Consider the following 11,341-nt stretch of genomic DNA (forward strand, 5'->3'; position numbering starts at 1 on the left):
CAATCACCGCCCGTGCTGTGGCGCACAGGTAAACACTTCTGCGAAGCTATTGGTCACCTCTCTTCACCCGTGACTCCTCGTGCTGTAGTTACGATGAAAGCTTTGGAGGTGAGCTGGTGTCAGTGTGCAGCTCTGACAGTGGGCGCAGTAAATGTACCATGTAGAAAATATTGTAGGACTACTTACAAATATCAGCCTGTAATACCCGTAGACTACTGGTAGGGTAGAGTGGCGAACTGAGCTTACAAACTTTATGTGGCTCAGAATGAGGACTTTTTATTCAGTTATAGTGTTTTCATCTTGCTCCATGCTTCATTTTTATTCCTCTGTTAAATTTAATTCAGATTTATTCGGTGATTTGATCTTGATTCTTATTTCATTTTATATGATCTTCGCTTGACTATATTCCATGTTCCGTTGAGTCTGCGTTGGTTATCTATGATTTATAATTTTGTGTATGGTGTATGTTTGGAAATGTGTTTGTGTGTATATTGTTTTGGAACGGAATAAAACTAAACCCAAAGCTAAGCCTAGAATAAAGCCCACACAAGTGACTCCCATTTCCATTCATCTTACCAGGTGCGCACCACTCAATAATTGGTTACTCTAGATTTGTCCGCTTGTTGTGGTCTAGTGCTCCATCTAGTGGGTTATATGTCTCCATGCAAATTCATGGAATGTGCAAATGATCCCAATTTGAAATCAGTTTAGTGGTAAAGTCATGGGTGTTGTGCATCAATTCAGGTGCATTTTTCGTCAGACCTAATGGGATACGTGACAAACTGACTCTACTGACACTAAGTGGCCAACATTATTTTATGAGAGTAAATACGTTAAAATATTTATATGTTATTATAACATGTTATATGATTGAAGGGGTAGTGTGTCTGTGGTACTCAAAGCGATGTTTGCGGTGGCCACTTGCTTTTTTCCTCCTGTTCATGTACTTAAGACTTACTTGAGATCCTTTTCATGGTAGATATTACTGACATATCATAGAGGGAAGAGTACATGTGTAGCAGTTCGAGGTATTATTAAAAAATAATTACAACAGTGTTATTATTACAACCAGGCCTTTTACTCCCACCCTTTACTAAATACAGCAATTTGGCATTGTACCATTCCGGGTACGCAGGGTTTTGTAACGTCTACGTTTTTAAATTTCCCAAGTAAGATGAGCATTTCTGAAGAATCCAGTTCTGCTGTGACCCACCTATATAAGACTATAAATTACATTTCTTGCCCCCATGCTAGTCTAGCTACATGGTTGATCATTAATTACATCAGAGTCTCTTAATCAATCTGCTTCAGAATGTCCCTGTAGTAAAGCTGCTCCGGTGTGTGGGTACGGACGCTGGGTGGCGCTGTGCTGTAGAAGCAGCTGTGTTTTGGTCCAGCTGGACCCTCTCATCGTCATCGTCGGCGCTGAGCCGCCAGTTGCCTAGTGACGAAAAGCTATCGACTGCTGCTGATTTCCTGCGTTTTCAAAATCTCACCGCTGCCACTCAGCTAGCGCCAAGTTTTCAAAACACATTTCATATGTTTATTTCGTCTTCACAGCTGGAATATGAGACGCAACAACACCGTTAATCTCTCGGGGAGTGTCATATAACGTTTTCAGCGTTTCAAGTCGCGTTATGACGAGTTTTGAAGAATGATGAATAATTATATCTTCATCAGAGTCGTTGGGAAAGGGAGCTATGGTGAGGTGAACCTGGTGAAACACAAATCCGACCGAAAACAGGTGAGAAACGAGAAGCTTGTATGGAGTTCAACACAAGCCACAGCAGTTAAAATATGCAACATCTAACGTTATTCACAAATGCTTTTGATGTCGCTTTACATTTTAAAACGCTCAGGCTTGATGCTACAAAGAGCTAGCTTAAAGTTAGCTAAAGTCGGCTAAAACCTCACAGATTTGTTTACGCTCTTGTATATCATGTTTGAGATTTATAAAGCGCAGTTAATAATGTTCAGACATAACGTAACACGGTCACGGTTAATAAAGATAATATATGTAGTTTATTGTAGGGCAGTAACACTTTGACAGTTGACAGAAGTTGTTTTTTTGCCTGCAGTGTTACTCAAAAACTCCTGAAGGGTTTGAGGAACTATTTAATTTAACCTGTGAAACTGTATCTGCAATTAATAGTAGTGACCGTCACGGTGACTGTTATCAAGTTTCAAGGTAAATTAAGCCCTAAAAGACCTAAAATTATTCGTTGAAGTGTGTCTATTTCAGCGTTTAATGGCTTTAGAAATGTATTCATTCATGTGTGGATCACCAACAATAACAATATTTGTAAACCCCTGCTCTCTATCAGTCATTAGCTCTTTTTGAAATAATACAATATAATTATGTTTATGTGATTAAATCTGAGTTCGGTTCACTGCCATCTGGTTGGCGACTTTACATGTTTTCTTCCTTGTGTTTTGGTTTCTGGATTTTTCATGTTCACAAGTAAAGAATATCAAAGATTGAATAGTTTCCCAATTTCCAACTCTGTGAGTGAGTATACGTTTTGCTTCTGTTTCAGTATGTCATAAAGAAGCTGAATTTAACCACCTCTTCTAAGCGGGAGCGACGCGCTGCAGAGCAGGAGGCGCAGCTTCTGTCCCAGCTGCGACATCCCAACATTGTGACATACAGGGAGTCTTGGGAAGGAGATGACCGCCAGCTGTACATTGTGATGGGTTTCTGTGAAGGTGGTGACCTCTATCACAGACTTAAACAGCAGAAGGGGGAACTCTTACCTGAGAGACAGGTGGTGGAGTGGTTTGTCCAGATCGCCATGGCACTCCAGGTGCAGTATATTGCAATATTGAAAGTGAGGTCCACCTGAAGTCAGACACGATTTTTTCTTTACATGAGTACAGCATGTTTAAAGTCATTTTGCTTTCCAGTACCTACATGAGCGGAACATTCTTCACCGGGACCTTAAAACACAGAACATCTTCCTGACAAAAACCAATATCATCAAAGTTGGGGACCTTGGCATTGCACGAGTATTGGAGAACCAGAATGATATGGCTAGCACACTCATAGGGACCCCTTACTACATGAGTCCTGAGCTCTTCTCCAATAAACCTTATAACCACAAGGTATTTCGGTTATCTGCTCTTAATGTGTGTACTTTATTTCTGGATGAGAACTGCTTTACTAATGATGATATTTTTTCTCTAGTCAGATGTATGGGCCCTGGGTTGCTGTGTGTATGAAATGTCCACACTTAAACATGCCTTCAACGCCAGGGACATGAACTCACTGGTTTATCGCATTGTAGAAGGAAAGGTGGGATTCATCTCTTTAAAAATGTATTTTTTAATTTTATCAAGTATGCAATTCAGGTCTAGTTTTAACTGTAATTAGTTACACAGTCCATTCTTTTTTCAACAAATTATGTCTGCTTTTCTGTTGAAAGGAAATCACTCTTTTTGTACACATCTATATAATATAGTTAGTTTTATGAATCTGAGGTTTGTTGATCAGCTTGTGAGCATGTCAGCAGAGGACAGTGACATTTTTAGGCTGCGGTTGAACGTAGGTGTGTTCCTGCTCCAAGTAATAAATGTGGGAAATACTGGTAACTTTAGTCAGCTTGTCCAGGATTTTAATACTTGATTATTGTCCAACATGTTGTTTTTCTGAACTTTCATTATCTCATCATCTATATACTGTATTATTAGACACATTACAGGAAGGCAGATTGAAAATAATTCATACAATTTTTGCACTCTTATGTCATCAGCTGCCACAGATGCCCAGTAGATATGATCCCCAGCTGGGAGATTTGATCAAGAGCATGCTTTGTAAGAGACCTGAAGACAGGCCTGATGTCAAACTTATCCTCCGGCAGCCCTACATCAAAAGACAAATTGCTATGTTCCTTGAGGCCACTAAAGAGTAGGTGTCACTGACAGCAAACATCTCTTTATTATTAATTTATTTAAATAGTTTTAAATAAATAATAATTTTAATGCGAAAACTTTACCAAATGATTTTTTCTTTTTCTTTTCATTTTCTTTGTCTGTGTACTTTAACTGGAATCATTTTCTATCATATTTATCTCCATCCACTCCTTTTGGTGCTTCATCTATTGGAAAACAGATTTGAGCTGTTAGCTTAGATGCTTGTGTTTGTTTTGTTTTTTAACACTAGAAAAACTGCCAAGTCAAGAAAGAAAGCTGTGAGTGGCAGTGGTGATTGTAGAGCCAACAATGCCTCGTCTGTGGTGTCACCTCAGCCAAAACCCGAGAGGCTGCCTCCAAGTCCTCAGCCTGAACCTCTTGCCAGGGTGAAACGAGTGAGTGACTGATGAATAGCAAGGCTAATTTTATACTGAAAATTCTCAAGTCTTAGTTTAGCCACTATTATTATTTTACAACTTGTTATTTCTGCGTATTCACCTATTGAAATGTATTATTTTATTTTATTTGCTATACATTAGACCAATAGTGACATACATGCATTTTTTGTTATATTCAGCAATGACTATTACGTATTTTGCAAAAATGTAGACAGTATTTATTAGCCACTTGGCTGTCATCAGCAGTAATGCATTAGCCAAACTTCAACAATGTAATTTATAATTGGCAATGCTTAATGAATCTGATTCGGATTTTTAATTAACTGACGTTTCTTTTTGCTTTCTCAAATACATTATTCTTACTTGGTTACAGTAAGCAGTTGTTTCTGTTCTGTGGTAGAAACATTATCACTGATACAATTTTTCTCCCTAGAGTAGTAAAGCTGCAAACAAGTGTAATTGGATTCAAAAGCATTTTGTAAACACTTTTTACAGTCTTTTATTATGACACAGAATCAATAGAATATATTAATAATCAATATGACCAATTCTAAGTAAGTGCCATTAATGTGTGTTTATTCTCAGTATGGATGTGTAGATTTATCCTGGTCATCAAAGTAATAGGATGTCAAAAGCAGTCCTGTGGTTTGCTCTGATTACTATACTGTTGTTTACCCAAGCCTCCTCCGTTCTCATGTGAGGCAGAGAATCATCATTGTTTATTATGGTTTGTGTTTTTCCCTTTCATCCTCAGAAAGAAGAGAAACCACAACAGCATAAGGTTTGGAATGGCAACACCGACTGCACTCCAGTCCAAACACCTCCACCACCCAAACCCTCTTCACCTGATGCTCTCAAATGCAGCCTTGTGTCCCTAGCAACTGTGAGCAACATCAATATTGATATCCAACTAAAGGAGGATGAGGAGCTGTTGCAGGTGCAGAGGCCCCAGTCAGTTGTGTCACACCAGTGCGCAGGTAATGAACATGTGACTCACAGTGTGCACAAAGACAGCAAGGGAAGAGGGAAACCAGATCCTTCTCCCCCTCCTTCTCCGGTTAAGCCCCCTCTGAAGGCTGTATCAGGTGTTGGCAGTAGGGGAGGAGACGAGAGAAGGGCACCCAATGGATTGCTAGACATTCAACCACAGGCCACGCCAAACCCAGGGGATACATTTTCTGTCTTAGGGGAGAAGCAGATGTCAGATGTGGATGACAAAGATGATACCATGGAGTTACTTCAAGAGGCTAACATGCAGACACCAAAGCCAGAAGAACAGAAAGTGGCTGCTTTTTCTGCCCCTGAGAGGAGATCTGCATACAAATCTAATATAGAAAATATCGGAGTGGTTGTGGAAGTGAATATGGACAATAAAAATGACACTGTTACCCTTCTCAAGGGAGCGCCAATACAACAACTATATACCTCAGACATCCAAGTAAGTGATAATAACAACTGAGTGATACATTTGCTGTTCATTCATTAAGTGTTCTTTACCATTTTTATGTGTGTTAATTTATTTCTTTGTAGGAAGTCTTAGAATCTACTGAAAAGCTGTTAGAGCCGGTCCCTCCAACGCAAGTAAGAATTAAAATTCTAGCACTTATTCTGTGAAGTGATAAAGCCCACAAGATGCATGTACCACTGCTAACACCCAATGAAACAAAGTGCATTATGTTTTTATGGATTATGGATTTTTGCCATAGTGGAAAAAAAGTTTAATTGTGTTTGTTTAGGAGCCTGATCAGGTGGAAACTTCGTTACCGCTCAGTAAGCGAGGTCTGATCGTTTCATGTCAAACTACCCCACAATTTTCATCAGAACCATCTATATCACAGCAGAACAGAGCAAGGGACATAAGATGGACACATGGGGATCAGGACAAGGTAAAGCTCAATACAGTTAGTTAATGTTAGGTTGCTGTAATTCGGGACTTGTGGGGCTAACAGCATTTTAGTCATATAATTATATAATGTAATATTACCTTTATTATTATGATAACATAACAAAATCAGAAAAGTATCAAAGATTTTTTTTTTATTTTACTAGAAAATCTCAGTTTTATGTTCTTTCAGATTCATAGAGGTTAATTCAGTTAGTCTTGCATCATCTTTTTTGTCTTCTTTTAGTCCAAGTTGGCTCCTCCTAGACCTTTACCTCCACCTCCTATTGAGAGCAGAGCCATGGAGGGGAGGAAGAGGAACAGGAGGAGCACAGAGAGCAAGAAAACTGGTGTGGTTGCAACTTCCACATCAGCTAGTTCCTGTAAAGAGGGATTGTTACCACTGCCACAGGTGAGACTGAGTGCTCCTCCACTCACATACTGTTATAATGATAACCATATTGCCCATTTAAGACATACTTTTTGAATGAATCTGCTCCATCAGACTAGATAACACTTTTATCAGTCGGGCTCTCAGGATGCTGTACTCTCTCCCCTCAGCCTCAAAGTTCAGGACTGTAACTCACCCATTCCACCCCCTACATGTCCAACAGCACCAGCCAAAATAACTTTTTATGGAAACATATACCCATGCACACATGCAGGCTTACCTTCAGCACCAGCCACTTTGTACACAATGCTACTTTAAAACTGCTGCTGGTTACTCATCCTTTGGATGCACATCTTTTCACTATTATTTGCGCTATATTTCTTATCATTAAAGTTTTTTTCTTGGTCAGTGCCTTTGTAATTTTATATTGAAAGTTAAATAGAATCCCAATATTTTTTGTACATTTTATTCAGCTCTTGATTAATGATTTGGTAGTGGCCTGTTCTTGCCATTCATCAAGTGGGTCAATTTTATTTTCAGGATCGTCCTCTGTCTGCCAGAGAGAGAAGGAGACTGAGGCAGTCCCAAGAGAGTACCAGTCAACCAGGTACTTACTGTCTTTTCCGAACTGAAACCAGAACTTTATAGTAAGACCTAGAAGAAAAAAACAGTAAGTGGTTTGAATAAAACAATGGAAAAAAACTGTAATTCAAGAAAATGTACTTGCTTTACATACTGTTGAACCTTGAACTGTTGATATATTTTCCTTGATTACTTTTATGCTCTTTTCCCAGGTGTTGGTGCTGTAAGAAGGGCATCTTATGATGTCACTTCCACCAATGCTGAGCACTACAATGTCCCAATAAGCAGATCTGTTTCAGACTCTATTGCTGAGGCCAACAGTACGGTACAGATACCCCTTTTTCATTGTCTACCAATATGTGAGGCTAATCTGTTAATGTTATTGAATTTAAATCAGGAGTCTGTGTCAAAATTCTGTAACAACAGTGGGATATGTTTTATTACAGCAGGATAAATTGCTGGAACGAAGGTCGGATGACGATGAATGCAGCTCATCCACAAGTTCCACAGAGCGTTCAGAGGGAGACTGCAGGGAGAGGTGAGAAAATAACATGAAGTGCAGCTCTTCTCAATTCAGATATAGTCACCTTACTGTATAATCCATGATTTATGGATCATCTGCAGGAAGGCTGAATCCAGTGACATGCAGGATTTAGTCCACATGATGACCCAAACTTTGAGAATGGATGTTGGAGATGGTGTCAGCGAGGTGGACAAAGGCAGATCTAGCTCTACTGCACTGCCAGAATTTAAACTGAACAGGAAGTACAGGGACACCTTGGTGCTTCATGGGAAGGCTCAAGAGGAAGCAGAGAACTTGTCACTTGGTGAAATACCAATAGGTTAGATCAAAGTCTGTTGTCATCAGTCAGTCATTCTGGAGATTCCTTGTGTTTACCGAGTCTGTGTCTCCTAAAGGCTCAACATCTGGTCCAGCCAAGATAAGGAGAGCCATAGAACACCTGAGAACAGATGTGGTGAAGGGCCTGGGGGTCAAGCTGCTGGACAGAGTCCTGGAAATCATGGAGGAAGAGGATGACACCAAGCGAGAAGTACGGTTTTAAAGAAGTAAAGAAGTCATACCACCTGCTAAAACTGCTAAAAAAAACTTTCAGTAACATTATTAAGTGGTCAGTAGGAGTAACTGCATATAGGAGCTTGGGCAATGTGTTTGTTGGTTTACAAACAGTTCAATGGGTCACTCCGTTTAATGTGTTTGTTGTTGCTGTGCTCAGTGCTTTGAAGATACTTAGGGATATTACAGTTTCCCTAAGTTAAATATATTGCACACTTCTATACCAGGTCATAAGGATATTGGCCAGTTGTACAAGTTACAAGTGCATTAACTGAACATTTCCTTTAATAGTTCTCCCATGTGCAAACAAAACCCAGTTTGCCTAGAACTCAAGCAGTTAATTCACGTGCCCTTTGTTTCCTAATTAATGGCAGTTGGTGTCCTTTTTCTTGTTGCAGCTGTGCCTTCGTGACCAGATGGGGGATGAGAAGTACCAAACTTATGCTGTGATGGTGAGGCAGCTGAAATTCTTTGAGGATATTGCCTTCAAGGTTTAGGGAAGAACCATGTATATAGGGGATCATATACATTTGCATTTTCTTGACACTACCTGTGAGAATTTAAACACAAGAGACATTTTAACAGTTCTTGCCTATCAGGATACTTTGAAACTTGTACTAAAGTGAAAATCAGTTGATATTGTTCATGAAGATAAATTTGTCTCCTGTTAAATACAACCTTGGTTGTGTGGCATTGCCACCTTCCTCCTCCTGTTTGCATGCAACTTGCATCTCATTTGATTGCAGGTTTTGTCATTGGATTTCCATGTGGATCACATGGAAAGACATGTAAAATGACATGTAAATATTGTTCTACTTATTCCACTACAAACACAGAGTTTGAAATCAATCCTGTATTGTCCTATGCAATGATTTGCCATGTTATAGCACCATGTCTTTCTACTTGCTGTACTGGATACTCATTTGTTTATTTATAATGCAAGCCAGGATTTCAATAGTTGTCAATAATCTCACTCCTGCTGCTCTGTTGTATTTTCTTATACACAAAATAATGTAATGTAGATGCATTGTAGATAATAACTTTTGAATTATTTCTAATAAATCCTAAATGTATTTTTCTTTGCACCTATTTTCCATGATGTTAAGGAGAAAAAAAGAAATTCATCTTTGCACCCATAACAATGTTCAGTATATCCTACGGGGAAAAAAAATCTAAATACAAATGAAAACATCCCATTTATAAAACATAGACCGTATTAGATGTTTATTTGGATGAACAAGTTTTTCCTTATTGACTGATAAACACTGTAACAAAGATTTCTTTCTAAATGCTTCAGATGTGAACCATGAGAAAAATAATTCCCAATATAAAAAGGTGTATTAACAACTAGGCAGCCATAGTTCTGAGTTATTTGTGCTTCTTCTTCTTGAGGCTTTCCTGAGGTTTTTGGCTGGACTCCCCACTGGTCTCTGGTACAACTGGCTGCCAGGACAGAGGACTCTTTCTGTACATAGGCCATGGGGGCAGGGTCAACTAAGGTCAAGGAGAGAAACAAAAACATTATATGATGTTGATAAAGTCTTGACATGGTATACAATGACAATCTGTGGTGTTGTGTCAACAGACAAGTGCACAATGAGAAAAACACAAAGCAAAACTTACCACACAAGACACAGCAAAGCCAGCCAAAACTATGTATACTGTCCACCCAAACTGTTCAATGATCAGACCATACACGAATCCAATCACCTGGAGAGAACATGCAAAAGATGTCAGCGGAACCGACTACTGGTAAAAACACGATACCATTATTATGGGATGTTTGGAATGGTTAGTTACCGCTGAGATGAGTATTATTCCCTGGAAAATCTGTTCAGCCAGCTTCTGGCCTTTATAATCCTGTAACACAACAAGATAAACACCAGGTCAGTACAGTGCAAGTCATCATGTGTAATGGGTCTATCTGTGCACAACGAACAGCTGTTGAAACTGCATTGCTGCCTGATGGCTTCATTTAAGTAGTTACGCAAATCTTACCAGTCGGTCAGACAACATCAGACTCATGATAACAGAAGTTATTAGATGATGTTACGTTAACAAACAGCTTCCACTGTTTCACGAAGATTCGCATAAATATCAGACAGCGACTAACAGCTACTGACATGTTAGAGAAATTGTATATTTTGGTATATGACTTTGCTGAATTGTAACACTTTGCTGGCTGGTTTTGGATGATAAAATACTAGGCTATCTAGCAACTGTTACCATTGTAACTACAGCATCCACCTGCTAACGTTAGGCAGATTAGCATTAGCTTAATAGGAAGCATGAATTACGCACAGGTAGCATAAACACACAACTCCACATAAAATGATATATTTACGTCTTACCATGTGCGTGGGGATGGACTTGAATATAGACAGCATCTTTGCACAATGAATGCAGAAGATTGACCTGTTTGTGAGTTTGGACCTAACGGGCTCAAATAAGAAACAGAAGCCGTTTGACTTCCGGTCTCTAAAAGATACGTCGTGTTGTGAAAGACCCATCCGGGTACTCCCAGGGTGTTATAACTTGTGTTAACTGCGCAGGTTCACAGATGTATAAATAACACGGATCGGGTTAAGTGCTAGCTTTGGTTGAGAAATTTGGTTTGTTGTTAGTGAAAAGCTTTGACTGCCTAAATTACTTGCCTGTCTGTATGTCAAGCTACTTTTAGCTATTATGTTCTAAGCATACACTTATTGCCTTGTATCTCAGTCATTAAACCATATGTAAATAATGAAATGTAACTCTTTATTATTTTTTCTACGCTGGAAACAGCAAGTCGATGCAATTTTACAATCAGGCAAACGGTTGGACATCTATTACTACATACAACAGTCATAGAGGATAAACTTGTTGATGTTGAGTTGGCAGTTTGGCTGTAGCGTGAATTGCTTTTGCCTTCTTATCTGGTTTCTTTTTAGACCTGACTAAACCCGCGCTGTAAACAGCGAATGAAGCGACGCGTATTAAGCGTATGAACACACAGTTAAAAGCCACCGGTTTGCAAATTGGCTCGTTTATGCGTTTCGCCACGCAGCCGTGCAGCCGCAATCTGAGGGATCGCCTCAGTCCTTATAAGTCAGCAAGCTGATACA

General features: G+C 39.3%; 2 protein-coding genes across 4 annotated transcripts; one reads left to right on the forward strand and one right to left on the reverse strand.

The window, feature by feature from the left end:
• Positions 1 to 1,477: 1,477 nt before the first annotated feature.
• Positions 1,478 to 9,310, forward strand: nek4 (NIMA-related kinase 4). Of its 3 annotated transcripts, none has more exons than XM_023423740.2 (16): positions 1,478 to 1,744; positions 2,538 to 2,804; positions 2,905 to 3,102; positions 3,185 to 3,292; positions 3,750 to 3,904; positions 4,160 to 4,304; positions 5,062 to 5,745; positions 5,838 to 5,888; positions 6,044 to 6,193; positions 6,437 to 6,601; positions 7,121 to 7,187; positions 7,375 to 7,487; positions 7,609 to 7,700; positions 7,787 to 8,004; positions 8,081 to 8,214; positions 8,636 to 9,310. In XM_023423740.2, exons 1-16 carry the CDS (start codon positions 1,655 to 1,657, stop codon positions 8,732 to 8,734), a joined length of 2,736 nt encoding a protein of 911 aa, XP_023279508.1. In that variant the 5' UTR covers positions 1,478 to 1,654; the 3' UTR covers positions 8,735 to 9,310. The 3 variants fall into 3 exon arrangements, with proteins under 3 accessions (XP_023279508.1, XP_087034734.1, XP_023279509.1); XM_087178608.1 differs by having other exon boundaries at positions 7,787 to 7,989; XM_023423741.2 differs by having other exon boundaries at positions 7,612 to 7,700.
• Positions 9,311 to 9,446: 136 nt separating this feature from the next.
• spcs1 (signal peptidase complex subunit 1) lies at positions 9,447 to 10,762 on the reverse strand. Its single transcript, XM_023423742.2, has 4 exons — positions 10,589 to 10,762; positions 10,038 to 10,097; positions 9,861 to 9,947; positions 9,447 to 9,731 (listed from the first exon to the last, which is right to left on the reverse strand). The coding sequence occupies exons 1-4, from the start codon at positions 10,745 to 10,747 to the stop codon at positions 9,606 to 9,608; spliced, it is 432 nt and encodes a 143-aa protein (XP_023279510.2). The 5' UTR covers positions 10,748 to 10,762; the 3' UTR covers positions 9,447 to 9,605.
• Between the last annotated feature and the right edge of the window lie 579 nt (positions 10,763 to 11,341).

Source organism: Seriola lalandi, unplaced genomic scaffold (assembly GCF_002814215.2).
Source record: "Seriola lalandi dorsalis isolate HSWRI2012SDOR001 ecotype SW California unplaced genomic scaffold, Sedor1 jcf7180002054692, whole genome shotgun sequence".
NCBI classification, from domain to species: domain Eukaryota; kingdom Metazoa; phylum Chordata; class Actinopteri; order Carangiformes; family Carangidae; genus Seriola; species Seriola lalandi.

Bases quoted from the DNA above. Each gene is read 5' to 3' on its own strand.
- nek4 (XM_023423740.2), top strand. From the start codon at position 1,655: ATGATGAATAATTATATCTTCATCAGAGTCGTTGGGAAAGGGAGCTAT. The intron at 7,488-7,608 runs GTACAGATACCC...GTTTTATTACAG, and splicing joins TTGCTGAGGCCAACAGTACG to CAGGATAAATTGCTGGAACG. The intron at 7,701-7,786 runs GTGAGAAAATAA...GATCATCTGCAG, and splicing joins GAGGGAGACTGCAGGGAGAG to GAAGGCTGAATCCAGTGACA.
- spcs1 (XM_023423742.2), bottom strand. From the start codon at position 10,747: ATGGGTCTTTCACAACACGACGTATCTTTTAGAGACCGGAAGTCAAAC. The intron at 9,948-10,037 runs GTAACTAACCAT...TGTTCTCTCCAG, and splicing joins GAATAATACTCATCTCAGCG to GTGATTGGATTCGTGTATGG. The intron at 9,732-9,860 runs GTAAGTTTTGCT...CCTTGACCTTAG, and splicing joins GCTTTGCTGTGTCTTGTGTG to TTGACCCTGCCCCCATGGCC.